At 46.6% G+C, this 27,263-nt stretch overlaps 2 protein-coding genes across 2 annotated transcripts; one reads left to right on the top strand and one right to left on the bottom strand.

Annotated features, from left to right (window-relative positions):
• The first annotated feature begins 9,790 nt into the window (after nucleotides 1–9,790).
• On the top strand, nucleotides 9,791–16,151 carry LOC124708326 (NADPH:adrenodoxin oxidoreductase, mitochondrial-like). Its single transcript, XM_047239999.1, has 13 exons — nucleotides 9,791–9,962; nucleotides 10,860–10,964; nucleotides 11,253–11,366; nucleotides 11,511–11,564; nucleotides 11,939–12,055; nucleotides 12,267–12,376; nucleotides 12,482–12,555; nucleotides 12,648–12,709; nucleotides 13,649–13,844; nucleotides 13,917–13,980; nucleotides 14,059–14,126; nucleotides 14,241–14,383; nucleotides 15,877–16,151. Exons 1-13 carry the CDS (start codon nucleotides 9,807–9,809, stop codon nucleotides 16,111–16,113), a joined length of 1,500 nt encoding a protein of 499 aa, XP_047095955.1. The 5' UTR covers nucleotides 9,791–9,806; the 3' UTR covers nucleotides 16,114–16,151.
• A 564-nt stretch (nucleotides 16,152–16,715) lies between these two features.
• On the bottom strand, nucleotides 16,716–19,050 carry LOC124707941 (GDSL esterase/lipase At5g45910-like). The gene is made up of 4 exons (XM_047239625.1): nucleotides 18,804–19,050; nucleotides 18,453–18,659; nucleotides 17,942–18,364; nucleotides 16,716–17,187 (listed from the first exon to the last, which is right to left on the bottom strand). Exons 1-4 carry the CDS (start codon nucleotides 19,048–19,050, stop codon nucleotides 16,970–16,972), a joined length of 1,095 nt encoding a protein of 364 aa, XP_047095581.1. The 3' UTR covers nucleotides 16,716–16,969.
• Nucleotides 19,051–27,263: the final 8,213 nt, after the last annotated feature.

The following is a 27,263-nucleotide window of genomic DNA, read 5'->3' as shown; positions in this document are numbered from 1 at the left end:
TAACCTGGGATATCGCCTTTGAGCCTACATACTTTTTCCGCAGTAGCTGTTGCCATACACCGTCCTCCGTTAATAACCGGGCTAACCATTTTCCTAGCAAGGCCCTGTTCTTAACTTCTAGATCGTGGACCCCAAGTCCACCTTGATCTTTTGGACGGCATACAACACTCCATTTTGTCAACCGATATTTTTTCTTTTCACTGTCCCCTTGCCAAAAGAATCTTGATCGAAAGTAATCCAATCTATGCAAGACTCCTTTGGGTAACCGGAAGAAAGAAATCATATACAGTACCATATTTGTAAGCACTGAATTTATGAGGACTAATCTTCCCCCAAGGGATAGGAGCTTTCCTTTCCAACTAGTAAGACGTTTCTGAAGTCGTTCTTCGACGATTTTCCATTCGGCCAGGGTTAGTCTCCGATGGTGAATCGGAATACCAAGATAGCTAATTGGAAAACAACCAAGCCCACAGCCGAATAGCTCGGCATAAAGGTTGGCATCATCTATGGCCTCGCCAAAACAAAACAACTCACTTTTATGGAAGTTGATCTTAAGACCTGACAATTGCTCGAATGCTGAAAGAATTAACTTCAGATTACTTGCCTTTGCCAAATCATGATCCATAAATAGGATTGTATCGTCGGCATACTGAAGAATTGATAAGCCCCCATCAACTAAATGGGGGACAACACCTTCAATCTGGCCATCGAACTTAGCGCGTTCAATTATAATTGCAAGCATATCCGCCACAATGTTAAAGAGCATTGGGGACAAAGGATCGCCTTGCCTGAGTCCTTTTTTTGTCTGAAAGTAATTACCAATGTCATCATTGACCTTTATGGCAACACTACCACCAAAAATGACATTATTAATTAGAGCGCGCCACTCATCAGAAAATCCTTTCATCCGAAGTGTTTGTTGAAGAAAGGACCATTTAACTTTATCATAGGCTTTTTCAAAGTCGATTTTGAGTATGACCCCATTCAACTTTTTGCGGTGCATCTCATGAACTGTTTCATGCAAAGTGACAACTCCATCTAGGATGTATCTACCTTGCATGAAAGCTGTCTGAGAAGGACGCACTACATGATCTGCCACGGAATTCAGTCGAATAGTAGCAACTTTTGTGAAAATTTTGAAACAAACATTTAAGAGACATATGGGTCTGAATTGTTGGATCCGTTCCGCATCAGCAACTTTCGGTAAGAGAATGATTTCACCAAAATTGATACGGAATAGATCCAACTGTCCCTCATGAAGCTCCGTAAATAATTCCAATAAATCAGTTTTCACAATATCCCAGAAAGACTGATAGAATTCGGCAGGAAAACCATCCGGGCCTGGTGCCTTGTTATGCTCCATCAGAAAGACCGCCTTCTTAATCTCCTCCTCAGAATAAGGTGCAATTAGAATGGCATTTTCTTCTGGAGTCACCTGTGGAATATCATCCGTCCTGGATTCATCCAGTGATAGATCTGATTCCTCAGGTTCACCAAACAGGCCCTTATAGTAAGTAGTAATATAGGATTTAAGCTGCTCCTGACCTTCGATCGTGCCCTCTTCCTGGACAAGAGAGTGAATGCGTTTCTTTCTATGTCTACCATTGGCAACACTATGAAAGTATCTCGTATTCGCATCTCCTTCCAATAGGAACTGGGCCTTAGATCTCTGGTACCATTTGAGTTCCTCTTCACGAAGTAAACCGGCTAACTTTGCATTGTATTGACTTTTAAGTTCAATTTCTTGCGCAGTCAGCAGGCGAACCTCCGCGATTGCCTCTAATTCATCAATGTGTGATGTTAGGCTGAGTTTCTCTTGTTTGAGCTGCCCAGTCATGTGCCTAGCCCACCCCCAAGGTATCTACGCACCGAGCGTAGTTTATTATTCCACCTTTGGATTGGGGTGTTCCCGACAACCGGCTTATCCCAAATGAATTTAATCATGTCCGCAAAACCATCCCGATATAGCCATCCAAGTTCAAATTTGAACTGACATCTATGTTGCGGCAATGGTGTCCCAGTAGATAACAAAATAGGCGCGTGGTCTGACAAGGCTTCGATATGAGGGAGAGCTCGTACTGAGACTAGAGGGAACTTAAATTCCCAATCAGAGTCCATAAGTACTCTATCCAACTTCTCGTATGTCGGCTCCGGAAGACTATTTGCCCAAGTGAATTGTCTCCCAACCATTGTAACCTCTCTCAAATCCAAGCTATCAATGACAGCATTGAATAAGAAAGGCCAATGGGTGTCAAACCTACCCTTGCTCTTTTCCTGAGGGTATCTAAGCAAGTTAAAATCTCCTCCTATGATAATAGGATGAGGATTGTCCTTAGCCAAATTTACCAACTCACGGAGAAAAGCGGGCTTATGCAAATCCTGCGCGGCTCCATAGACAGAAACCAAACTCCATATGAAATTATCAGACCTATTCCGAATGTGAAGTTTGATATGAAACTCACCACCGGAATTATCTAGAATCTCCATGGTCGAAGTTCGGACTCCAACTAATAAGCCACCAGAGCGTCCCCGAGGTGGGCGGGATATCCAAGCAAAGTCCTCCCCGCCTGAAAGGCGATTTAGAAAACTTACTGAATAATTCCGTTTACCCGTCTCGGAGATAGCAACAAAATCTAAACAATGTTCCCTAATGCTTTCGGCAATATGTAAGTGCTTAGCCAAGTCTTTAAGACCTCTGCTATTCTCAAACATGCCATTCATTTGGAAACAATTGGAGATTTAGTCACTTTGGCCTTTTTGTTAGGCCACGCATTTCTCTTAATAGAGGACAGTCTAGATTTCCGTTCGGCAGCTTGGAGTTCAATGCATGAACCCAACGCCCCGTCATCCAGACCAACCTCAGACACCTCTCCAACTAGATGTGTGAGTAGCTGGCCATCTGAGACAGCGTACGCTTCCTCATCCTCATCTTCGGATAGAGAGGTATCCGACTTGCTCGAAATCGTAGGAGTAAGTATGATTCTATCATACTCCATACGTCTAAGAGCATTAGCCGAAACTGAAATAGAATTAATTGAACTACCCAACGAAACCCCCACATTATTAAGCTTGGAAGCAATAAGTGGTGTTGGGAAAGTTAAAAAAGATTTATTACACTTATTCATACCTGAGAAGTCGAGATTCGACGCCGCTTTGCGTCTCATAGCCTTGGCCATCGAGTCCTCGTCCGTGGCTGCAGCCCCATCCGGACCAACGCCATGCCGATTGCTGCGCCGTGAAGGCAAGCAACCACCAGGCTTCTTCGGATGCGTAGGAGCTGCAGACGTAGGGAGGGGGTGCGTCGAGGAAGACCCTCCCCTAGCAGCCTCCACCGGCGGCACCACCAGCGCTCTCAGGCTCGGCGAAGAAGGCCGGGAGCACTGGCCGTCGACGGGAGGGGGGCGTGGTGGTGAAGAACCCCCTCCAAACTCCTCCTCGGAAGCGCAGATGCCCTCCCCCGGTGTGCGACCCTGCTGAACTGCATCCGAAGGAGCAGCAGCAGCGTCGTGGGTCACCGGAGGGAGAGCGCTCGGGGGCGCCACAGCGTCCACTGCACCCAGGGACGCGTCAGGCCCGACGGTGACGACCCGCGTCACCGACCGAGGGGGCGAGGTGGAAGAAGAGCCCCCTCGACCGACGGAGATGGTGGCAGCCACCACCTCCACCTCCTCCCGAGGTAGCGTAGGTGACGAGGACGAAGGCTGTCGAGGGGGTAGGGGCAATGAAGACCCCCCTCGCCCAGTCATATCCCCGCCTGTGTGCCGCTGCTCCCGGGCGTCGTCGGTCCTAGCCTGTGGAAGAGGTGAAGACGAAACCACCGAAGGAGTCGCAGCCCTCCTAGCTGCCGCGGGTGAGATGCGGCCCATGGTCCAAATCCGCCCTCGCGCCGGTCTATCCGACCTAGAGTGCTCAGCAGCCGCAGCATCAAGAGCGTCACGCAGAGCCTCCGCCGAAACACGAGGAGAAGGTAAAGCCGAAGACCGACCCTCCAGCGTGGGGCTAATCGCCCGCAACTTCTTCACCGCCTCAATAGCATGGGGAGTCTGCGGGTTGGGATTAAAGGGCGTAACCGCATAAACTGATGCCACCGTGCGGGCTGTGCCAGGCGCCAAGGTGCTAGGTCCCGCCTGCTGTGACTGACTAGACACGGTGTCCTGTCCCAACCTAGTCTCAGAGGTATCCATCGCATCATCATCACCCTCAGCCGCACCATCCCCTCCCTCATCAGAATCATCCTTCCTCACCCAGATCAGAGGTACAAAATCAGGCTCAGGTACATAATCAGATGGCTCCCTGCGAAAACGAAACTCGAAGGTCTTGAACTTGACCACAGCATCTGCTTTAGCAATGGGACGTGTCTCATCAGATGGGTCTCCAAGAACCCCGGCCTGCAACATAGCCACCTGAATCCGAACAGTCGCCCTGCGTCTCAGACTCGTCAGGTCAACATCCACCGTCTTGCCCACCAGAGAGCCAACTGCCCAAAGCCCAAGAAAGTGTCGGAGTGTATGCGGGACACCTTCTACATGCAGCCACACCTTTTCTAACTCTGCCTTATGGGGTACCTCCGCTGTCCGCCATGCAGAAATAGAGATAGAAGAACTGAAAGAAGGCACTCCCACCTGTATACCATCAACCCTGTCAAGATCATCGAAAGAAGGAACTGAGACCAGAAACTGCATGTCCACATGAGGAACCGCCTCCCACTTCCAATTTGGACTATCTGAGCATCGGCGAGCCACCTGTCTAGCAACCACATCAGCTGGAACCGCATCACCAGTGACCGTCACCAACGCAATGGGAGACAAACTCGGGGCTAGATCCTCATTTACCACAGAATCTGGGAAAGCGGTGAAGTACGTCTCCAAGAGACCAGACCCAGACACAAAAACAGAAGGCCTCGGCAACTTCAGAATCGGGCATCGAACTGTGGGGTGTGCCTTCTTGTCACAAATGTAGCAATAATGTTTGACCTTGCAATCCTTGGCCGCGTGCGAGTTATCTGAACACTTCCGGCACCATACTCCCCTCTTCGCTACCGGCTGGCCTAGCTGGCTCCACACCCTCCACCAACGCCCCCGGCACCGAGCGAAGACTGGCCATGTGACTGTATAGGGGGAGGCGGCGCATATAAAGTCTGCATCGGTGGCGCTTGAGCTGGCGGCTGCTGGAACTGGGGATTAAAACTGCCATGTTGCTGAAACCCAGACGGAATGTACGGGTACTGATACATATGGTGCTGACTCTGTAACGGAGGCATCGGCCCCTGCGATCCCATACTCTGCTGCTGCGCTGAAACATGGCCAAAACTGGGAGTACCAATACCAGCCGAAGACAACCCTTGAGTAACTGATGGCACAACCGTCTTCTTCTTCTTGTTCTTGCGTTTAGGCGCTGCATTTTGGATCGGCGGCGGCTGCGGTTGCACCGGCACACTCACACCCACTTGGAGCTGTCCCGTTGGCAGCGGGAAGTACGGCCTAGACGGCACACCAGGGGCATAGCCACTTGGCAACGCCCCGCCCGTGGCCTGCCCAACGGCACCCGCAGCCGCGTGGGGACGCGGCGCAGCATGTATCAGCGGGCCGACCGCGAGCTGAGGCCGGTAGATAGGCATCCCTCCCTGTACCGAGGGACGAGCAGGAGCAGCAAGGCCACCTCCTCCGGGCGGACGAGGCTGAAGGGAACCCCCGGATTGCTGCTGCCCCGACATCAGCGCGGGTCTCCTGGCCACCACTTCAGCGAAGGAGGGTCGCAGCGGAGCCCAACCCCTCCTGAGGACGTGAAGAGGAGCCGCGGGAGAAAACCGCGGCGGCGAGGAGGCAGCGCCCGCACTAGGCAGCGAAGGCGCGGCCGCTGCGGACGAAGAGGAAGGAGACCTTGACGTCCCCCTTGGAGAACCCGACGAGGACAAAGCCGAGCTTGACGTGAACGGCGACGACGGCGACCTTGAAGCCGGTGACGAAGACCTTGACAGCGAAGCAGTACTTGTGGACGACGCGGCCAGGAGCACTCCTTCCCGCGAAGGAGTAGAAGACGTAGGCGAGACCGTCCGGTGCGACGGCGACGTGACCGCGCGGCTGGGCGATGAAGCGGCCACGGGCGGCGCGCTGGGCGAAGCTGAGATTGCGGGCGAAGGCGGCGGCTGCGTAGACTCACGTGGGGAAGGCGATCGTATGGAAGAATCCTTCCACAGAAACTGCAACACACGATTCAGCCCAGCCCACGAGAAAGTCAACGGGGTGGGCCCGCCTGCATGCGCCGTTACCGTGTCCTCCTCCACGATCCGCGCACTTTCCGAAACCGTCCGATTTTTGAATCTCGCCGGCGTCCCGGCAACCGCCGCACCCGGCAAGAACTGCCCAAGAATGGCCGGGGGTGAGACCCGACGAGGAGGACATGGTCCCCGCCAAGTGCCCGCCCTTGCCCTCCGCTGCATGCGAAGACCTCGAGTCGATGGAGCGACCTCACGGCGTGCTCCTGCAGTCGGCTGAGACCCAAGCCGTCCGTCCACTGCCGCAGCCGGCCCCTCCAGGTTCCTGCAAGACAAAGACGGCGACGTACCTGCGCGGGACGAGGAAGTCTTCTCCCACACTCGCGAGGCCGGCGTGGGGAAACCCAAGTCCGACCAGAAGTCAGCCGCCAGCTCCTCGTCCGTGCGACGCCCCCGCCGCACAACTGTCGACCAGCCGGGAACCTCCGGCGAGCCAACCACCTGCATAGCTGCCTCAAACGGGACGTCGGAGAAGCAGGACTCGTCCGACGAACTATCGGTGGAGGTGTCCTCCACAAGCACCTCGAAGACGTTGGGACTCTCTCCATCTCGGCCGGCCAGGCAACCCTGCAGCTCGCCGGGGGCAAGGGTCTTGCGTCGACGCCGGTTAGCCGCCACGGCCGGAGGGATCGCGGCCTCCGCCACGCGTTCGTCCGTTCCGCTCATCCGCTGGTCTAATCCTTCACCAAAATCACCTATAACTACCTCTTACAAATAACTGTGTCATTACAATTGTACATGGCCTGATGGATCCATCTTACAACAAGGTAAATTGACTTTAGCGGCTTTCCAGCTTCTCCATGGTGTAGAGTAGCGCGATGAGCTCTTCTTCTTTTGAGAATTAAATTAAATAATTTGAAATTCTAATATCACACAAATGCATTGGCCTAAACATAGTACCATAGAATAATTAGAATATTTTATTACAACTAGAACTACACAAATGCTACTACTGCCTCTGCCTCTAGCCAACGTTTCACATCTCCTAATAAGGTGATGAATTTCTTATCCAACTTATTCTTCTCCTTGTACAAATTCTTAACTAGTAGAGCATTTTTTTTTATTTTCTCTTCAATTCTAGCATTGTCGCTATATGTTTTTATACATGCTTTCAAACTAGAGAGTGCATGTTGCACAGGCCGTTTGGGATCAACCCAACAAATAAAGCCATATTGCATCCTACAAATATAACTGCCAACACTACAATTAAGCAAATAGCATTAAAAACCCTACAAATCATATTTTCTCTTCAGAATATAATTTAGCTACACATACTCATATTGTGTTGCGAGGCACACACGAAGAGCCATCAACTTTCTTGCTTTCACTTCCACGAATCACCATGGAGAACTCAAACCGATGAACCAAATGCAATTGCAAGAACACCACAAAGATGCTTAAGTACCTCTCTCTCAAATTCCAATATAGCTACAAAAGCTATTGGAGAAATGAGAGAGGAAGAACAAAAAAAGATGAGGACCACCAAATTTCTCTTCCAAGAATTAAATATACGAATTCCCTCACAAAGAGGGGAATATAATTAGTGGGATGGTAGATTTAGATCTCCTCTCTTTTTTTCTCAAATATGAGCAAGAATCATGGAGAAATTAGAGGGAGATGAAGCTTCTCAAAGTCAACAATGCAGAAGGAGGAGAGAGAGAAACAACCAAGCCAAGAAGGAAGAAGGGGGCTATTTATAGCCCCCACGGAAATATGGCCATTGGGACTTTCTAGGCCGAAATATCCGGCCTAAATGAGGGCTAGAATATCCACCCCCTCCCCACCCCCTGAATATCCGGCCAGGCATGAAATTTCTGGCCAAATTTTCGGGGGGGGGGGGGGGGGTGTACTATAAGCCCGGCGCCATATATAACTCCTGTCTCCACGAGCCCCTCACCAACATTAGCGGATCAAGAGGGCAAAACCAATTCGTCACCCATTAGCGTGAGTTAATACAACGCACGCTAATGGAACGAGCTGGGCCGTGGCCCATTTAGTGTGACTATTTAAGTTCTTCCGGTTTTTATGAACATTTCAGAAGGTTTGGGCCGGTATTTTTCGTTTTTCTTATGGTTCGAGGTTCTCTCATTGGTTCTTCCTGGTTTTCTACGGTTTTCCTTTTTTTCTTTTTCTTTATTTTCCTGACTGGATTTTTCAACATTTTTATTTCTAAACAAATTTTATTCTGAACAAAAACAATTTGAAAAAAATTGAAGCTATTTTTTGTTTGAACAATTTTATTTGTAAACAAAACATTTTGTGGAAAAATAAATTTTGAGAAAATTGTTTTTAAGCAATTTTTAGTTTGAACATTTTTCAAATCTGAATATTTTTTTTGCTAAAAACCCTGAAGTTTTTCCAAATAAAAGCGAGAGAAAAAAGAAATCTGGAGAAGTACCTGGGCCGGCCTACCAGGGAGCCGTCGCGGCCTGGCGGGGGAGCTGTGCGTGCGGTGGTTTATCCGGAACACTTGTTAGCGATGTATAGGTGCTCCCGATCCAGAGCCGGCAAAACCTATACACCTACCAGGTTTTGTTTTTGGTTTTGTTTATATTTTTTTAGATTCGAAAAAATTTAATTTTTAAAAATTGTTCAAATTGATTTTTTTTTTGAAATGTTCAAATTTGAAAATCGTTCAAATCTAAAAACCGTTCAAATATGAAAACCGTTGAAATTTAAAATTTGTTTAAAATTTTAAAACGTTCAAATGTAAAATTTGTTCAAATTTTAAAAATGTTCAAATGTAAAATTTGTTCAAATTTAAAAAATGTTCAAATGTAAATTTTTTTGAAATTAAAAATTTGTTCACATCAAAAATTGTTCAAATCCAAAAAAAATTCATAAAAAAAAATAAAAAACTAGAAAATAATGCTTTCAATTTTTCAAAAATATACAAATTTTGGAAATTTTTGTTTTTCCGAAAAAATTTCACATTGCATTTTAAGTTTTTAAAAAAGAAAAGAAATGAAACAGCAGAAAAGGAGAAAAACAGAAAAAATAAAAACAAACGAAAACAAACGTCACTGGGCCGGCCCAACAGGCACCCTGGGGGGTGCGGTGCCTGGTCCGCACCGACCAGGGTGGTGTATAGCACCTCCCATCCAGAGGGTGGCCAGGTGGTCCATGGACCACCCTGGGGTTTCAGTTCGGCCCATATACCATTTAGGATTTTGTTATTTTTGAGAAAGCCCATTAACGATGCAGCGTCGCTCCGTGCCTCCCTGGAGGATTTCCGTTCGCTGGAGCCAACCAGAGACGAGCTCACCAGCATCTCCTCGCCGCCCGACGCCGTCGCTCCCTCTCCGTCGCCGGTGACACCACCCTGCGGCCGCCGCCCGCCGCCACCACGCCACCTCCGGCCACCGATCTTCCTCCCCGCCCCGAACCTTCCAGGTCCACGCCGCCCAGCGCCTCCCCTTCCCTTCCCCGCTCCCCCCGAACCCTAGCGGCAGCCGGCAGAGAAGAAGGCCGGCGACGCCCCACGCCTCCCATTCCCATCCGGCGATTCGCCAACCACTTTGGTGCTTCGGAGATGGGTCGTGGGGTTCTTCTCCCCCACGCGAGGAGGCTGATGCTGCTCCTGCGGCCGACGGGCTTCTCCACGACCGCCTCCGTCGCTTCTACGCGCGAGCCGCTCCACGTCTGCGTTGTCGGCAGCGGCCCCGCCGGATTCTACACGGCGGAAAAGGTGCGGGTCTTCGGTTCCCTTGGTCTTGCCTCTCTTTGGGGGCTGACAGTGATAGACCGTTTCAGTGCTTTCTTCTGCACTAGCATTTCCCCACTGATTCCAGTTCTATGAAAATCTGATTGCTAAGGTGCAGTCGTAGCCGTGGAATTGTGTATTTCAAGAGAGAAGTCCAATTTACCCCCCTAAACTCGTCTCAAAGTTCAGATTACAACCTTTAACTTTACTTTGGTTCAACTTTCAACCCCGAATTCTATAAACTGTTCGGAATTGAACCTTCTACCCTTTTTAAACATGTTTTGAACCGGTTTTTCTCGCCAGTTAGCGGTTTTTCTTCCTATATACTGTGTCAACTCATCAACATACAACATACACGGTACAAGAAAACCAGCTTAATACAATGCAAGGGGTGATTCTGAACCGTTTTTAGAATTCAAGGTTGAAAGTTGAACCAAAATAAAGTTGAGGGTTGTAAGCTGAACTTTGAGACAAGTTTAGGGGGGTAAATTGGACTTCTCTCGTATTTCAATAGTGTTTGTCAAATGTGCTGTAAGCTGGATCCTATAGCTGTATAATAAAAGCTCAAATACTAAACCATGCTTGGGTAACAGTGCATCTGTAGCTGCTCCTAAGATCATAGAATCGATGTTGCAGAATAAGAAGATTTGCTGTAATATACCCCCATAGGAAGCAACAATAGACACGTGTGATATATTTGCAGAAATAGAGATTTTAGGCGCAATAGAAAGGAATGCTGTTTTCCTTGCATATGTTGCAACACGACAAAGAAGATGAAGATGGTTAGGCAAACATTCTTGAGAAGTTTTTCTTGGGAGTTGCATACTTATTTCTGCAGCATTTCCATGCTTATATCGACTCTTCCTTTGGTTGGTTAAGCAGATGCTAAAGGGTCATGAAGGAGCGCAGGTCGATATTATTGACAGACTGCCTACACCGTTTGGCTTAGTTCGTTCCGGAGTGGCTCCAGATCATCCAGAAACAAAGGTGAGCATTATTGTCTTATGTGAGATTTGAGTCCAGTAAATTTGTATGTATCAGCAGCCGCTACCATAACTTCAAAGTCTGACACATGTTTTGCTTAGAGCTAGTGTGCTACTTCATAATTCCTCAGTTCTTGTACAGTTATATAGAAAAGTAGATTATTAATTACACAAATATCTATAAGAGTTACTTTGTCAGATCATGATTTTACCGCCCCCTCTCATTCTGCATAACTATTATAGCACTAAAGAAATTCCATAGAAGATTAAGTTCTCCATATACTTTCAACAGATTGTGGTAAACCAATTTTCTCGTGTAGCTGCGAACGCCCGCTGCTCATTCTTTGGGAATGTAACGCTTGGAAGTGATGTATCTCTATCAGAGCTTCAGAAGACATATGACGTTGTAAGCAGATAACCATTGATCTTTAATTTTTGCCAAGTAGCTATTTTCTGTTACCATGACTTTACAAAGTTCTTTATTGATAGAGTGCTTTTTTTTTTGAACTGTTATTGATAGAGTGCTGATGTACTATGTCCTCCTTAACAGGTCGTTCTTGCTTATGGTGCTGAAAGTGATAGATCATTTGGCATTCCCGGGGAGGTACAACTTGATTTATTTGCTTCCTTCTATTTTATTCCACTTTTTTTTATAGGTACAAACTCATCTTAGCTTTAGTAATGGTTTATCATGAATACCACATAAGAGCAGCGATCATTTGGTGGCTACAATGATATTATTGCCATAATAAAGAAACTAGAAAAATCTATCACCCAAGATACTTGCATATGGAACACAAAATCGGTATCATCAAAAGAAAGCACAAATTATGCACAGATGCTGGAACACTGTATGTGCTACTGACATAGCATCTAGTGTGCAAACTTGTGTAGTGTTATTATTATGATTTTATTTCTGTTTTGCTTTCTTCGGTTTTGGTTGGTTGTCATATTCCTCATATTGTCTTTTGTATCTAGGACCTCAGGGGAATACATTCAGCTCGAGAGTTTGTATGGTGGTATAATGGGCATCCAGACATGTGTAACTTGGCACCTGACTTAAAAAACACAGATTCTGCTGTGGTCCTTGGACAGGTATCTGAATTTAGTCCTATGAAACGAATCAGTAGATAAACGTTGAACAGTGCATCAACGTATTTAGTCAACAGAAGTATTTCATAGTTTGTAACTTTCCAAACTTGAAACTAAAATACGTCAAGAGCATAGGTTATTCCATGGTTTGCCAAATTATTATTTTTATCTCTTTTTGTAATGTTTATTTTTGCTTTTGTGTTGTTCACTCAAGGGAAATGTTGCTCTTGATGTTGCCCGTATTCTTCTTCGGTGCACAACCGAGTTGGCTTCCACAGATATTGCTGGTTATGCTTTGGATGCTCTCCGTAGCAGCACAATAAGGTATCCATACCTTTTCATTTGAACACTTCCTTTTGTTTGTGAGCTCTTATGAGTGTTAGGGTGATAAAAGAAGTTCTTGTGTTGCAATTGTTGGTTAATCTAAAGGAAGGTTTTCTTGGTTGGACGACGTGGCCCCGTACAGGCAGCTTGCACAGCAAAGGAACTACGTGAAATATTAGGTATTTTCTTGTTGCAAAGTTTGTCAGTCTTTGTAGATTCATATTGGCGTATTTGATTGCTCATATTAGATTCTAAAACTGATGTCATGTAGGTTTGAAAAATGTCCACGTTTGTATCAAGGAAGCTGATCTTGTGACCTCACCCGCAGATAAGGTTTGAGCAGTAAATTACCGCAGTAGTTGCATATTTGTAATGGTTGAGTTCACATCTATGGCTTTCTATTTAAATATACCTAGCTCAGCTTCTGAAAACTCGCGAATTTGGGATCAGAATGTATCTCTTTACTGGTACCTGCCCAGCTGAGGCTAGTTTTTTTTTTTTTTTGCTGGGTTGTGTTTATTCTGATCAAGTTTGCTTGTTTTTATGCTCATAAACAAGTTGAAATATGGAAAAACTTTGTTACTAGAACTGTGGCACTACAAAGCATGATACTACCAGTAGGGAGGTTTGCATGATGTACATGGCTGTTAGGCAACACATAGGACTGGTTAAGGCCGTAGGGTTGAGGAATGACCATTTAAAATCAATAAACTTGTCAAACCCCTTTTATTGTATGCGAACATTAGAAAATCAGGGAACACATGGAAATCATAATAGGTTGGCATAGTGATTCTGGAGAAAGTGGACAACTTAACTGATGGATCCTGTTGACAAGTATCAGCATTCTTTGCAAATGTTTTGACCCCTGTTCTGGTTATGCGATGAGAATGACACTGGCTGACAAGTGTCCAATCCTATGCCATTTTTGCAGCTCTTGGGTGTAAATTGTAATATTTACAAACCAACCACTTAATAATATCTGAATCACAGTGCTACAAGACTTCTTACTCGTAATTTGCTGACAACATGCTGTAAATTTACTCTGACGTCGACCTAGTACAGTAACTAACCTGCTACAGTGGCCGACCTGCTACAGTGGCCGACCAAGTACAGCTAATGTCTAGATGGCGTTTTGCTGCTACAAGCAAAACCCAAACTGAACTAGTGCTGCTAGCTTAACTACTAAGCAACTACAAGATTATTTCCAACACCGTCCACATTCCCATATTTGGTCATCTTGCCTGTGATAGAAGAAAACTTATCTCGTTGCAGGAGGAGATGAGGAATAGTAGAATTAAAAGAAGAGTTTACGAGCTGCTATCAAAAGCTGCTACCGTGCATCAGGAAAAGAGCAATGATGATCGAAAGGAGCTTCACTTTGTCTTTTTTAGGAAACCTACCAGATTTCTCCCTTCAGAAGATGGAACCACAGTTGGTGCTGTGGAACTTGAAAAGACTCTTCTAAAAGGTTAGATGTCAGGAGTCTTCTTGATTATTTTCTTGCACATTTCTTTGACAATTACTTTTGTTGGTAATATAGATGATGGAGTAACTGGAAAACAAGTGGCAGTCGGAACTGGTGAGTTTGAAGATCTGAAATGTGGGTGAGTCCTTTAGACGATGCTTTCCTGTTTTTTGATGACCAGTTAAATCGTTGTTCCTAAGGTCTATCTTTTTCTTAGACTGGTTTTGAAGAGTATTGGTTACAAATCCTTGCCAATAGAAGGTTTACCCTTCGACAAATACAGAGGTGCATGTTATTGCTTTTGTTTAATTCCTTGGAGCGTAGACTTTATTTACTTCCTTCTTTGATCCATAAAAAATCTTTTCAATTATACTTATAATGATCTTCTGTTCATTGCAGGAGTTGTACCAAATTTGAGGGGCAGAATTCTGAGCAATGAATCAGAGACTGCCACGGTGGAACAAGGACTGTACGTGGTGGGATGGTTGAAGAGAGGACCAACTGGGATTGTTGGAACGAATCTCCATTGTGCTGAGGAAACAGTATGTACCCTATGCTCCTCCATTTATGAAAGAGCAGCAGTATGCACATTGTTATTATTATTTCCTATTGTTGTGGTGCAAAAGATTTTCAAGCACCCAATTGATAAAATGACTTATATCCTGTAGTGATTGGGGAGTAGTTTTGATTGGTTCTTGTCTGTGAAAACATCAGAAAATATCTCCTGAAGTAGCCTAATTCCTTGGGATAGGGCAATTTATTCAGTGGCATACCAGTAAACCATCTTGCACATTTAATACGAAAGTTCTCATGTTTGTGTGCAGTGTACATTGTTGTGGAATGGCTTGCCTATTATTGATTCTGAACTGCTTATCATGTACGTTACGGTAGAGCGAACAGACTTCGTGTGAAATTATCAATTGATCTCTTTCAGGTTTAGGGTTGTACACTGTTTCATTTCTTTGGTGTTTGATAATACTTTTAAGGCCAACACTAGGCGTCTGCCAGCTGATTCTGGGGGAGAATCAGCCGGCTCCTCGACCGTCCGATCTACTTAAGTGGTAAATCTGGCATGTCCAGTCCTCCTAACAAAAAACCCGGAGCGCAACAATTCTTGGTGTGTATGAAACAATTTCTTCGCTTCATTATCTTTGATAAGTTTTAGTTCAAATTGAGATCTGACTTGTGGATCAAGTTAGTTGTCCTATGTAAAGGACTAGCTTGTACTCGTTTAATCAAGCAAGCAATCCTTATTCAACATATCTCTAGCCTCAGCACCTCTCTTCCACGTCAGGGACAAGCCATGTCGCCAAATTGTTGAGGCAAGTGCCTTATCCCAGTCTTCAGACCTCTACTCTACCTAAATTATCTCATTGTGGGTATAGGTCAGTAAGACATTGGGTGGAACTGCTTTAAGATATTTTGGTATCTTGGCTGTTTTTTGTTATTCGAGAAACCAATAAACATGCAAGTAATTACTGAAGAATAAATATGTAAAGGTTATCTGGAAATTATCAAAATGGTCACAGGTGAATTTTATCCCACTAAATTTTTTCTTCCTAGTGCTGAAAAAAAATCTAAAACAACTCGTAGACGTACATGGTGGTAAGAAGTGCGAGCCTGGAAAATTTGGCCAAACTTATATTCATTTGCGTGGTTTAAAATATTTATTTAATTTGCATATTCTTATAGTTGCTTTATTAGACCTTCCGTTTTTTGGCACATCATACAAATTGGCATATTTTTGGCCTAAAGGCTGAAGATTCTGACCAAATTCTTATACATCTAAGAAATTGTTCAGTTTTTGTTCCAAAACTCAAAATGGCATTTAGTTCAAAAGTTAGAACTTGTCAGGATTAACCATTGTATCGTACGACATAATTTGAAGCTATAATTTTAATATTGTCAAATAAGTTGCTATGTTTGTTTACAGTGTGAGATGTGTAGCAGCTTTTTTGGCAACACAACAATCAGAAATTGGTTGAGACTTTAGTATGCTCTGTATGCTGTGTTGTAATTATTTGTTGATTAACAGGTGGCTAGCATACTTGAAGATGAAAAGAAGGGCGTGCTCGTGGCCTCATCCGATTCGAAAAGGCAAGGGCGGAGGGGACTACTTGAGATTCTAGAACAAAAGAATACCCGCTATGTGCCCTTCCATGACTGGGAGAAGATCGATTCTAAAGAGAAGACAGCAGGCCAGCTGAAGAACAAGCCTAGAGAGAAGATCACAGCCTGGGATGAGCTCCTGAAAGCTGCAAAAGAGGGATAATTGAAGAGCAGGTCCTTCCACAATTTTGGTACCTGGCGTAGACAGATCGCTAGCCATGTATAATCAAGATAATAAAGCAAGAAAATTTTCACCTGAGCGTTAGAACATACCACTACGCCAGAGCTTTGCAACTGTAGACGCTCAATTTTTTTGCCATATCGTACCTTGGCATTGCAATGGTGGTGAGTGTGGTGATGTCAGGTACAAATTGTTGTACACGCAAATCAACTCCATAGGTACATTGTCACTATAAACAATTTCATGGACGAGTTTCAGGAGTTGTCCACGGCAGGTTTCTATTACAGTTGGGTATCTGGGGCAATGTGATCACGGAGGGCGAGTCTGCCTGGGAGGATTACAAATTTTCCCAATTCCTAGCTCTGCTAGTACAGTAGTACAGTTGGTGCGTAAGGCCGGTTGGAATCTGCATTTTAAACAGGGTCTCATGGGCGCTTCATTATCTACCAAGTTCTCCTGCTAACATCTAAAAAAATTATTTACCAAGTTTACCAAAATATCAGGGAATGGATTAATGTGGAATCCAATGTCAAAATCACTGAAAATCAACTCAAGCAGAGGTTAGGAAACATAGCAAAGTAAACTGAAGATGAAAACCTCTCTGAATTTCATTCTGCTTCTCACTTTACAGTTAATTAGACAACATTTTAAAAGATTATTCTTTCTCTGGAAGTAACGTTAATTAGCTACCCCAAGAATAACCAACAACTAGATACAGCCCATCATCATAAATAAATTAGCAGTTACACTCACACAGATCGATCGATCAATCCCATCGCACTCACGCCAGCCATTCCAGAACTGAACCCATCAAGCAAATCAATACTCCTAATTACAATCAGTGCAGGATTCGTGGTGTGGCGTAGGGGCCCTTGAGCCACCCGTTGGCGATGGAGCGGTAGGCGGCCTCCGTGAGGTGGATGCCGTCCCAGATGAGGTAGTTCTGGGGATCGGAGCAGGCGCTGGCGCCGGCCATGCCGCACCTCGCCTTGTTGTTGTAGTTGTACTTGCCCTGCCCGCCGGCGCCGCAGCACACCTTCAGCCCGTACTTCAACCCTGCATCCAAAACGGTATTAGCAAGGCGATTTCACTAATCAATCTGCTTGGTAATGCGTGATCACGAGCGCTTTGTCACGTGAACTGATCAGTGGCGGCCCTGAGGAGACGATTAAAGTAGTGTGCTGGATGAGATATATATAATAAAAAGATCATGAACATGGGCATGGTGTTATTTTTGTGAGCCTGCGTTTTTGGAGCATCTCCCTGTCACATGTACAGTGCTTTAGCACCAGTATTATACACTGTTAGGTCCTCATTTCATAATAACTGGATCATGTGCTTGCTAGATGGCAATTGCATGCCAACTGGTTTGATTTCGATAGATAGATATATAGTTAGGTATTGATTCCCAAATTATATGGACAAACATAGGTCTTCATGGTCCCCGTCCGGAGCATAACTTGACCACTAATTAGCCGAATAGGTCGAGTCACTGGTGGGCTAGGAATCCAGGAGACCATGTATACTTTGAACCTCTTTGTGCATGCACCTACTCCAAACTTTGGATAAATGTGTAGGCTATGACCCATGGGACCCGTGCCCTGCTGTCTAGACAAGAACATGCCGTGATCGTCGAAACTTCAACTTTGTCACGGCAACTGGATTCTCGCTAGCTAGCTATCAAAAGGTGAAGTCTACCGGTAAAGATGATGTTGCCTTGCTGCTATGGACATGGGGAAGTCCAGCCACCTATCCAGAATGCAAAAAAAAAACTAACGATCGTAGTACAGTAGAAGATAGATGGGCTTACCGAAGTTCTGAGGTGCCCGGATCATGTGGATGACCTGTGAGTAGAAATCGGCGTACATGATCCTGGTGTGCGGGTAGGTCCTCTGGAGGTTGGCGAGGCTCCGTCTCAGCAGCGAGTTGTGGTGGGAGGAGAGGTCGTTGTAGCTCTTGAGGCAGCCGTCGCCGTCGTAGTCGGCGCCGTTGGAGGTCCCGTAGAGGGTGATGTAGATGGGGAAGCACCCGATGGGGAGCACCCCCGGCACCACCACGTCGATGGCGCCCAGCCGTATCATCGTCTCCAGCCCGCGCACGATGTGGCTCACCACCTGCGGCACGTAGCCCCGCACGTCGGCCATGGTCCGGCCGGAGAAGAGCGCCGCGTTGTAGTCGTTGCCGCCGAACTCGCCGACGACGAACAGTGACTTGGACAGATGCCGCTTGCAGTCTACGTGCACATGCAAGATTAATCGATCATTGGTTACTCGAGATTACAAAATATTTGTATAGTTAAATTAAGCCCGTCGAACTGGTACCCTTGCCGCAGGCGGATGGGAGGAGCTGCCGGAACCACTGGATCTGCGTGTTGAGGGGCCCGTTGTTCCATATCTTGTCGCTGAGGCCGATGGACTTGAAGAAGTCGAAGTCCATGGTGGTGGCGCCGATGATCGCCATGTTGGCGCCCTTCTTGAAGTCGCCGCCGGCCTTGGACGCCGGCAGCAGCGGCAGACCAAAGTGCTCCGCTGCATGCGCATTCGTACAAACGTTACCATCACGTCCATCTTACATATATAGTATGTGCCATTCCAACTTTCGAGGCGAGTGCATGATCGTATCGATAGGAACAAGGAATCACGACGAATGCGTTTGTTGGTAGGAATCAGTACCGAGGAAGTCGATGATGACGCGGCCGTCGGAGCAGCGGCCGGTGGGGCGCTTGAAGAAGGTCTCGCCGTACGGCGACTGCCCCGTGGTGAGCCACGCCGGGCAGCCGCCCACGCAGAGGTTGCCGGTGTCGGAGATGGAGTCGCCAAAGCTGTAGATGGCCTCGTACCGCTGCGCTCCGCCGTGCCCGAGCGCGCACAGCAGCACCACGGCGCCGAGCAGCACCGCGCCTCTCACCGGCGTCCCCATTGCTCGATCGGGATTAGCTATACGGCTCGCACGAGAGGTAGACGATGATGTGTGTGTCTGTGGTTACGGCCGGAGATCCGTTGGGATTTTATAGGCGGGGCTGGGCGTCCGTTAGGACGTCGCCTTCCCCGGTGGACTGGTAGCTCCTGGGGGCGACGTGCTTCCTTCCATATTCTTCCCTTCACTGACGACACCCTAGCTAGTAGCTAGAGCAGTCTGTCACGTACGCATCTTTATAATCTTTACCGATGTTGCCAGATACCTAAAGCGTTTTCGTGTTTTTTCACCTCTTCTTTTTTCTACTGATGCTTTGCTGGTGAGTACAGAACCTTTGGTGTTGATCGACTTGGATGCTTGAGGGATGAGAGTAACTTGCCCGTAGATACTTTAGGACTATGGTTACTCAGTCCCTAAGCTTTCTCGACGCATAAAAAATGCTGGCCAAACTGAGATGGTAATTCTACATCTAGTTGTCAATACACTGATGATACTACCTTTTTTTTTTATGGAGCATGATCTTGGAAAAGCAAAAAAGTCTCAAATTAATTTTATCGTAACTTTTAGTACTCAAAATAAATTTTTAAAAGAATGACTTATTTTGTTTGGGTGAGACCCAAGACAAGCCGCCCTATATTGTTTCTTTCTAACTAATTAATATGTTTTATAATCATAGTCCTAAATGCTGATTCAGATATTGCAATACACTATCGGAGACTAAGCAATGCTGAATGGGAACATGTCATGGAGAGATTATAAAATATATTAATTAGTTAGAAAGAAAAAATACTTTCACCTGGCAAAAGATTAGTTCTCATCAATTCGTTACTAAGCACAACCGACATTTCCCAAATATAAGCCTTTTTAGAAAGGTAGATTAGCTTTCTTAAAACCTAATTTAGCTTTCTAACAAAGAATATTTCAGAGCGGAGGTAATAATATGGCACTGTATATGATTGCTTTCTTCAAGCTACCCAAAAGATTATTGCATAGGTTGGATTATTTCCGATTGAGATTCTTTTGGTATTAAGATAGTGAGAAAAAAAATATCGACTAGAGTGTGGTTTGCCAAGCTAGAGATCAAGGAAGGCTAGGGATTCACAACCTTGAGATAAAAAATAGAGCTCTTTTAGGTAAATGGCTTTAGAAGCTTCATAATGAAGATGGGGTGTAATAAACTCTCCTAAACACGAAATACATAGGCCTCATGTGCATTGTCCCAAGTCTATTGAAAACACGAGGAGTCACATTTTTGGGTTAGCCTGATGACAACGAAAAAAATACTTCTTTCCATATGGTTCATTTATAAGTAAGGATGAATCGTAAATTAGATTCTAAGAGGATAGGTGGCTGGGACATTGTTTGGCACAAGAGTGACACCATCCCCCCCCCCCCGGCGTGCATCTTAAAATGCTTTGCTATAGCAATTGATAATAGTTGAACTAATGAAAAAAGGGGCTGACAAATTTTAATAGAATCTAAATGACAGGGTCAATTCTAGACTCCATATAGTAGTCCACCGAAACGCCCGTGTATAATAAAAAAATAGAAAATGAAGATTTCTTTTAAGACAGAAGTATTTGAATGGTGTCTTGGTGGAGGGATTAATCCTCACGCCAAAGGAGATCTGGTAAAATATAATTGGCATAGAAGTACAAAGTGTGTATTTTTTCATCATAATAAGAGTATCGAACAATTATTCTTAAGTGTAAATTTGCTAGATTAAATGGCCGGTGTGACATCCTAGCCCAGAGCTTAATAGGATACTCATACCAACAAGTTGCAACTTCTAGTTTCCGGGTGCGCACGAGTGAGGATAAAGTGCGTAGGAAAGACATGTGTTGGTATGTGGGGCTAGTCTAGAGATCCTAGAGAGCTGCTAGGGGTAACAGGCCCGACCGAGAGGTGGTCGGGGTGTTACAGCCGGTCATCCAAGTAGGTTCTACCTTATATCCACCGCGTAGCATTGCTAATATATTTGGCAATTGGCAAGTGTTGATCATATGTTTAGAATACTTATTAGGTGAGAGCGCTTGTCGTTATTTGGTCGTTTTGGCTATGTAGGAATGACCGGGGTTTTAATGATACTTTTTCTCATGCAGGTTACTATCGCGCACATCTTTGCTTCGTTCACGATCGTCTCTACAACATGCGGAGAATCGGAACTTGCTTTATAAAAGGTTTTTACACGATTAGAGGATACATCAAAAAATATTTTTATCCAACATAAATAAGTGCATGATCTACGCATTGATCCTCCATTGTCTTAGTCGTCTTTACACTTTTCCCGGATTACTTCTATATTGCTTTTGTTTTTCTCTTTTTTGGTTGGAGTAGGATTACTTTGTGCATTCTAGTTTTGCGTAGGTCAAATAAATACACACATCTTTTTTACTTAATAAAGCATAGTTTATCGAAGAAAAACTTTAAGTTTCCTGACGTGTGAACGATAGTTTTTTCTTTTGAAAGAAATAAAATATCTGCATTGAAAAATACATATGGCCTTTATTAGAATGTACGAACGAAGCTGTTAGAGATATATTTCGTATAGGTATATTTGGTAGTATATGATTTGTAATCATCTCCTGCCTTATCTCTAGGATAGCCTTCTTGGCTCCCAAGACTTGTACCCCTATATATACTCGCCAATGAGGCGCAATACAACATCCATCATATTCCGCATATCTCTCTCCCTCTCTATCCTTTTCGTAAAGGTATATTTGGTAGTATATGATTTGTAATCATCTCCTGCCTTATCTCTAGGATAGCCTTCTTGGCTCCCAAGACTTGTACTCCTATATATACTCGCCCATGAGGCGCAATACAACATCCATCATATTCCGCATATCTAGGGATGTAAATGGTACGGATAATTTCCGCTCCGAATCCGCATCCATATCCGTTTTTGAGGATATGGTATGTATTTTTAGAAATCCGCCGGATATGGATACAGATGCGGATAGTGATCAAGCGGATATCCGGCGGATATGGTAGAGGATATGGTATTGATACTATCCGGCGGATACGGATTATCAGCCATTTTTTGCGGATTATCCGAGGTCTACAAAGAGGATAATCCGAGAAAATTAGCCCAACCCTAAATATTTAGACAATATAGTTAGTTCATCATCCAAAATATGTATGCTATTAGTACACAAATTGCTTTGTTGTACGAAATAGAGTGTATATTTTGCTATATTCTATAATTACAAGCATATTTTACATAGAAAGCATACTTCTATTTATTTATGTGTATATTTTCTTAATAATCCGTTTCCGATCCGAGTTCGGTCCGAATCCGCTCCATATCCGTAATTCGATATAATCCGCATCCGAATCCGCATCCGATCATTATCCGCTCCGATCCGAATCCGTTACAAAAATATGGTAAAGGATATGGTAAGAGCAATATCCGATCCGATCCGATCCGTTTACATCCCTACGCATATCTCTCTCCCTCTCTATCCTTCAACATGGTATCAGAGCGGCACGCTCCTTAACCTAGCCGCCGCCCAAGCTTCCGCGCCGCGCCGCCTGTCGTTGCCTAATCGACAATACCTCGGAAGAGGGATCCTCACGAGGGGGAGAAGAAGTAGGGGCCATAGGGCGGAGTGCACACGGGACGGTGGTACGCGAGTTACCCAGCTTCGGAACACCTGCTCGATGACAGGGCCTACTGCTGCTTGTCTGGAATTATCTGGGCGCTTGCGCGTTGTTACAATGGTTGTGGTTGTGCCTCTAGGGCTCCCGGGATCCGGCTTATAAAGGCGCACGGATCTAGGGTTTACATGGAGAGTCCTAGCCGGAATACAAGTTGCCTAACTACGGTACAATATCTTGCCGTGTACGTCAAGGATCCGCCTTCCTTATGGCCGTCTTGGATCCGGATACTTTATGGGCCTCCACGGATCCGGCCTCCTTCGTAGGTCGGTTAGGATCCGGCTCCGAGTTCCTGGGCTGGACTTCATCCTTCTTGATCATCAGCAACTGGGCCGCCCGATGGGCCCCATGCCACCATCACCGTCTGTGGGCCACCCGGGCTTGCCGGATCTAGGCCATGTCGTTGATATACCCATAAAGTATACCCACAACAGTAGCCCCCGAAGTTCTCCGAGATTCATCATTCTTCCGTCTTCAAATAACTCGGAACCGAAGAGAATCTTGTAGAGCTTCCAAACTTTCCTGTTTCCGATATCATTTAACCGGAAATTCTCATGTCCTTCAGTATCGATAATGTAACGGAGTTTGCATTTTTCCCGCGCACAACTTCCTATCTTCCCGCGCTAAATTTTCGGAGATGCAAATCTTTAGCCGGAAATTTCGGGAGTGCACGGTTAAATCACCTCCACGTAATTTTACCGTTTTTAACCTAAGACACGTGTCATGTATCCAACGGTGAGACCGTTCAGTTTCCGCCGTCGGATCCGGAACGCGAATCTCCGCGCATGGTCTATAAATACCCCAACACGCGGTGATTTCTCATTCTTTTCACCCGGTTACCACTTCGTCTTCCTCCTCCAGCCGCGCCGCCAGCCAAATCTGAACTCCGACGAGCTCCGCCGCAGAGACCTTCGCGCCCGGTCGCTTCAAGCCTCCCTTCGCTCCAAGATCGCCGCGGTTGATCGGGAAATCTTCCCCGCCGCCGATTCGTGGTCACGCGGGCCGGTTTTCAGCAAGTTCGACGTCCGTCGTCCTCGCCGGAGCACCGTCGGTTCGCCGCGCCATTGACGGTACGTGCACCGGACTTGTAGAAGAAGAAGTAGAGTAGATTCCGGTTACTCAAACACTTTGCATGGGTGCAGCCGGAAGCATGCCAATCGACTCTCATTGTACTGGTAGTTCTCCGAACAGCCCGGATCCCAGTTCATTAGAGCCTATCTGTCCGGATCCCATAGCATATCTACCACCATATGTTTCCGACATCCGGCTGGCTCAACCTTTTTCCGCATCTTCCAGCACCAAGTTAGGCCGGATCCCAACCGCACAAGAAATCGAAGAAGAACTTCAAGGGCAAGCTAGAATGGCTGCCAAGGTGCAGGAGACGGAGAACAAGAAAGCCTCTAAGGCCCGGAACCGCGAAGGAGAGCGGGGTCAATGGTGGCCCTGCGAAACCACTGATACGGAGCTTAGAGAGCTCCAGAACGAAGGTATGATCTCTGCACATTGGAGTTTCATACGCGACACCGTCATCCCCAAGCCAGGAGACGGAGAAGTGGTCATGACCAAGGCTTGGGTGGAACGCGGATTATCGCTCCCTTGCTCGGAATTCTTCCTCTCCATCCTCACAACATACGGGCTTCAGCCCCACAACATCTGCCCCAACTCCTACCTTCGCTTTCCAACTTCGCAACTCTCGCGAAGGGCATCTCGGAATCCGGCCAGACGTCAAGTTATGGCAGTTTTTCTTCCGAGTGAAGAAAGAAACAAAAGACAAAGCTATGCTGAACTGCGGGAGCATGACATTCATGCTCCGACCTGGTCGTATGTACCCTCCACATGACTCGCACGAATCCGTCCGGTACTGGAACGCCGGATGGTTTTACGAGAAGAATGTGCCAGTTCCGGAGATCCATGATGGTCTCCCCAAGTTCAACAACGAGCCTCCGGAAGAGCTCGCAAGCTGGAGTTTCATCCCGTCGCTTTCCCTAACTCCCATTCTGGAGAAGGCAGCGCGGAGAATCTCCTGGTTGGTCCACGACGGGCTAACCGGAACCCAGCTTACACTGAGCTGGTTCACTCGGCGGATCCAACCTCTACGATATAACGCGCGATTAATCTGCGCATACACCGGGGCGGACGACCAGCTTCGAGCTACCCGCCACGATCTTCCGGCCGATTCTCTCAAAAGGAGATTCAAGACGTTGGTGAAGGTGGGCCGGGGTCAACCGATCCCGGAACTGATCAAAGATATTTACACGAACGACCAGTGTCCTCCGGTAAGCTTCGATCCTTTCGTCACTTCAAACTTCACAAGTTTTTGGATTTTGACTAACACTTTATATCTTTCCCTCCAGCTCGCTACATTGGCGGAGGAAAACTTACGCACCATTCTTCGCGTCCCCGTCAGCGGCGACACGGCGGAGGAGGTTCCGGAGGACGAAGAAGAGGAAGAGGAGCCTGCACCCCGTAAGGTAGCTCCTCGACCTACAAAACGTCCCCGCGCCAAAGCTTCCGGCTCCGAAGCCGGAGCCAGCGGCGAGGCCTCCGCCAAGAAGCCCAAGGTCATCAAGCCCCCTCCGCTCGACTCAAGGAAGGCGGAGCGGGAACGTTTGAAAATGCTTTCAACAGCAGGCAAACGCTCACTCCCCAACATCCCCGGCGCCCCGTAAGTTTCCGGGCATGGTACATATTTATTTTGATGCATCTGTTACTTATGCGATCTTCTTCTATTTGTTCGCAGGACTCCGACTATCACCGCCACTCGGACCGCCAGCCAAAAACCCATCACGGAATTCATGAAGAAATCTCCGGCTGTTGGTCCTGCTACCCCAGCTCCGCCAAGCGCTTCCCACACTGCTCCCCCGTCGTCCCCTCCTCAGGCGGATCAATCTCCCCCTCCTGCCGCAAACACTCCACCGGAGATAATTCCGGTCAGCAGCGAGAAGGTGGGCGGAGAAGATCCCAAGGCCAAAGGCCCTGCCCAAGAAGAAACTCAAGATCAAGGAGAGGCGGAAGTCACTTCCTCCGAGAAGGTCGGAGCCGGTGCTGGCGATGTCGTCGTATTTCCCAAGAACTTCGGAGATCCGACTGACCTCACCTCCACCCCCAAGGCATATGCTACAAAAATTTTCAAGCAGCTCACTGAGCCGGAAAAATGGGAGCTTGAACAAGACTTGCTCAATGCTATGTTAAACAATGCCTGGGGGAAGCCGGACGCCGGTACATCGGAAATCCAGGACTTCAAGAAGGGCGTCGGCGAGTTCTTCGACAAGCTCATCTGCAAACAAAAGGTACTCCCCAGTAGCCCCCAAGCATGTAGGCGGAAACTAGGTACTAGTTAGCACTTAGATGCTTTAGAGTACAGCCACGTTTGGGAAGATTTATTTAAAATGTCACAGTAGCCCCCAAGCATGATGTCGGAAAGATTCTGGCAAAAATGCTTCAAAGGACACCACTGTGTTGTAAGCGGAATTTTGACTCCTGCTCTGTCTCCTTTTTGCAGGAACAGCAGGCACTGCACTATGAGCTGCATAAAAATATTGCTCTGCAGCGCCGCGTTATCTTGAGTCAAGCGGAGAACATCCGGACCCTTACAAATAAAAATGCAGAACTGAACAAACAGCTGGCGGATGCCCAAGGTTGGTTTCCGACCTTTCTTGTTATCAGTTCATGTTCCGACTTTGAATTGTATCTAATTTGAATCCTTATAGGCGCGTCTTCCTCCCTGGCTACGACCTCCTCCGAACTGGAAAACCTGCGCTCCTCCTACCAAGAACTGGAGATAAAGCTGAAGGAGGCGGAGCAGCAGAAGGAGCGTGCCGAGAAGCAACTGGCGGAGAAAAACTCCGAGCTCATCAGGGAGAAAGGCGAATTTGTGCTGAAGCGTAATGCTGATAGCGAGACCATCAAGAGGCTACAGAAGGAGCTCAATGGACTCCGAAAGTATATGGAAACTGCAGAGCACCATTGGGATCTGTTGGCCGAAAATATCCTGGGTACGTATACTTGGAATTTCTTATCTCGATGGATAATCTCTTGTGCTCAACTTGAATGTTTGTTCCTGTGTTTTATGTGCAGAGCCACTCGGATACCCTGAAAAGCGCCGGAACAAATTCCCCCGGGACGACGTTCTTTCTCTCGCTGGCGATGACTGCAAGGATCTTATATCTGCTTCTCGGAAGATATGCCATAACTTGTCCCTAAAGAGGAGCCGCACATGCAGTCTGCGCAAGCTGATCAAACGTATGGATATTCTTCCGGAGCTGGTGACCGATCTACAAGCGTCATCTGCCCGAGGTGCAGCTGCTATGACTCTAACCATGTGCTTGGCGCATAACCCGAAGATGGATCTGGATAGGGTGTCTTCTGGAGTTCCTCCGACCGCAGATGTCGGAAAGCTTCTTGATGCAGTGAGTGGCTATGACACCCGCATCGCGCGGAGGATCCGTCACGAGGAATTCTACGACAAGGTGGTTCTCCCAGCAGACGAGCCCCTTGAAGATGAACTCCAAAAAGAGCGCGATGCGGAGGCCCGTCCTGCGGAATCCGGAACCCAG

This window comes from Lolium rigidum, chromosome 4, assembly GCF_022539505.1.
Source record: "Lolium rigidum isolate FL_2022 chromosome 4, APGP_CSIRO_Lrig_0.1, whole genome shotgun sequence".
Lineage (NCBI taxonomy): Eukaryota > Viridiplantae > Streptophyta > Magnoliopsida > Poales > Poaceae > Lolium > Lolium rigidum.
This window is presented reverse-complemented; position numbering and strand designations above follow the sequence as displayed.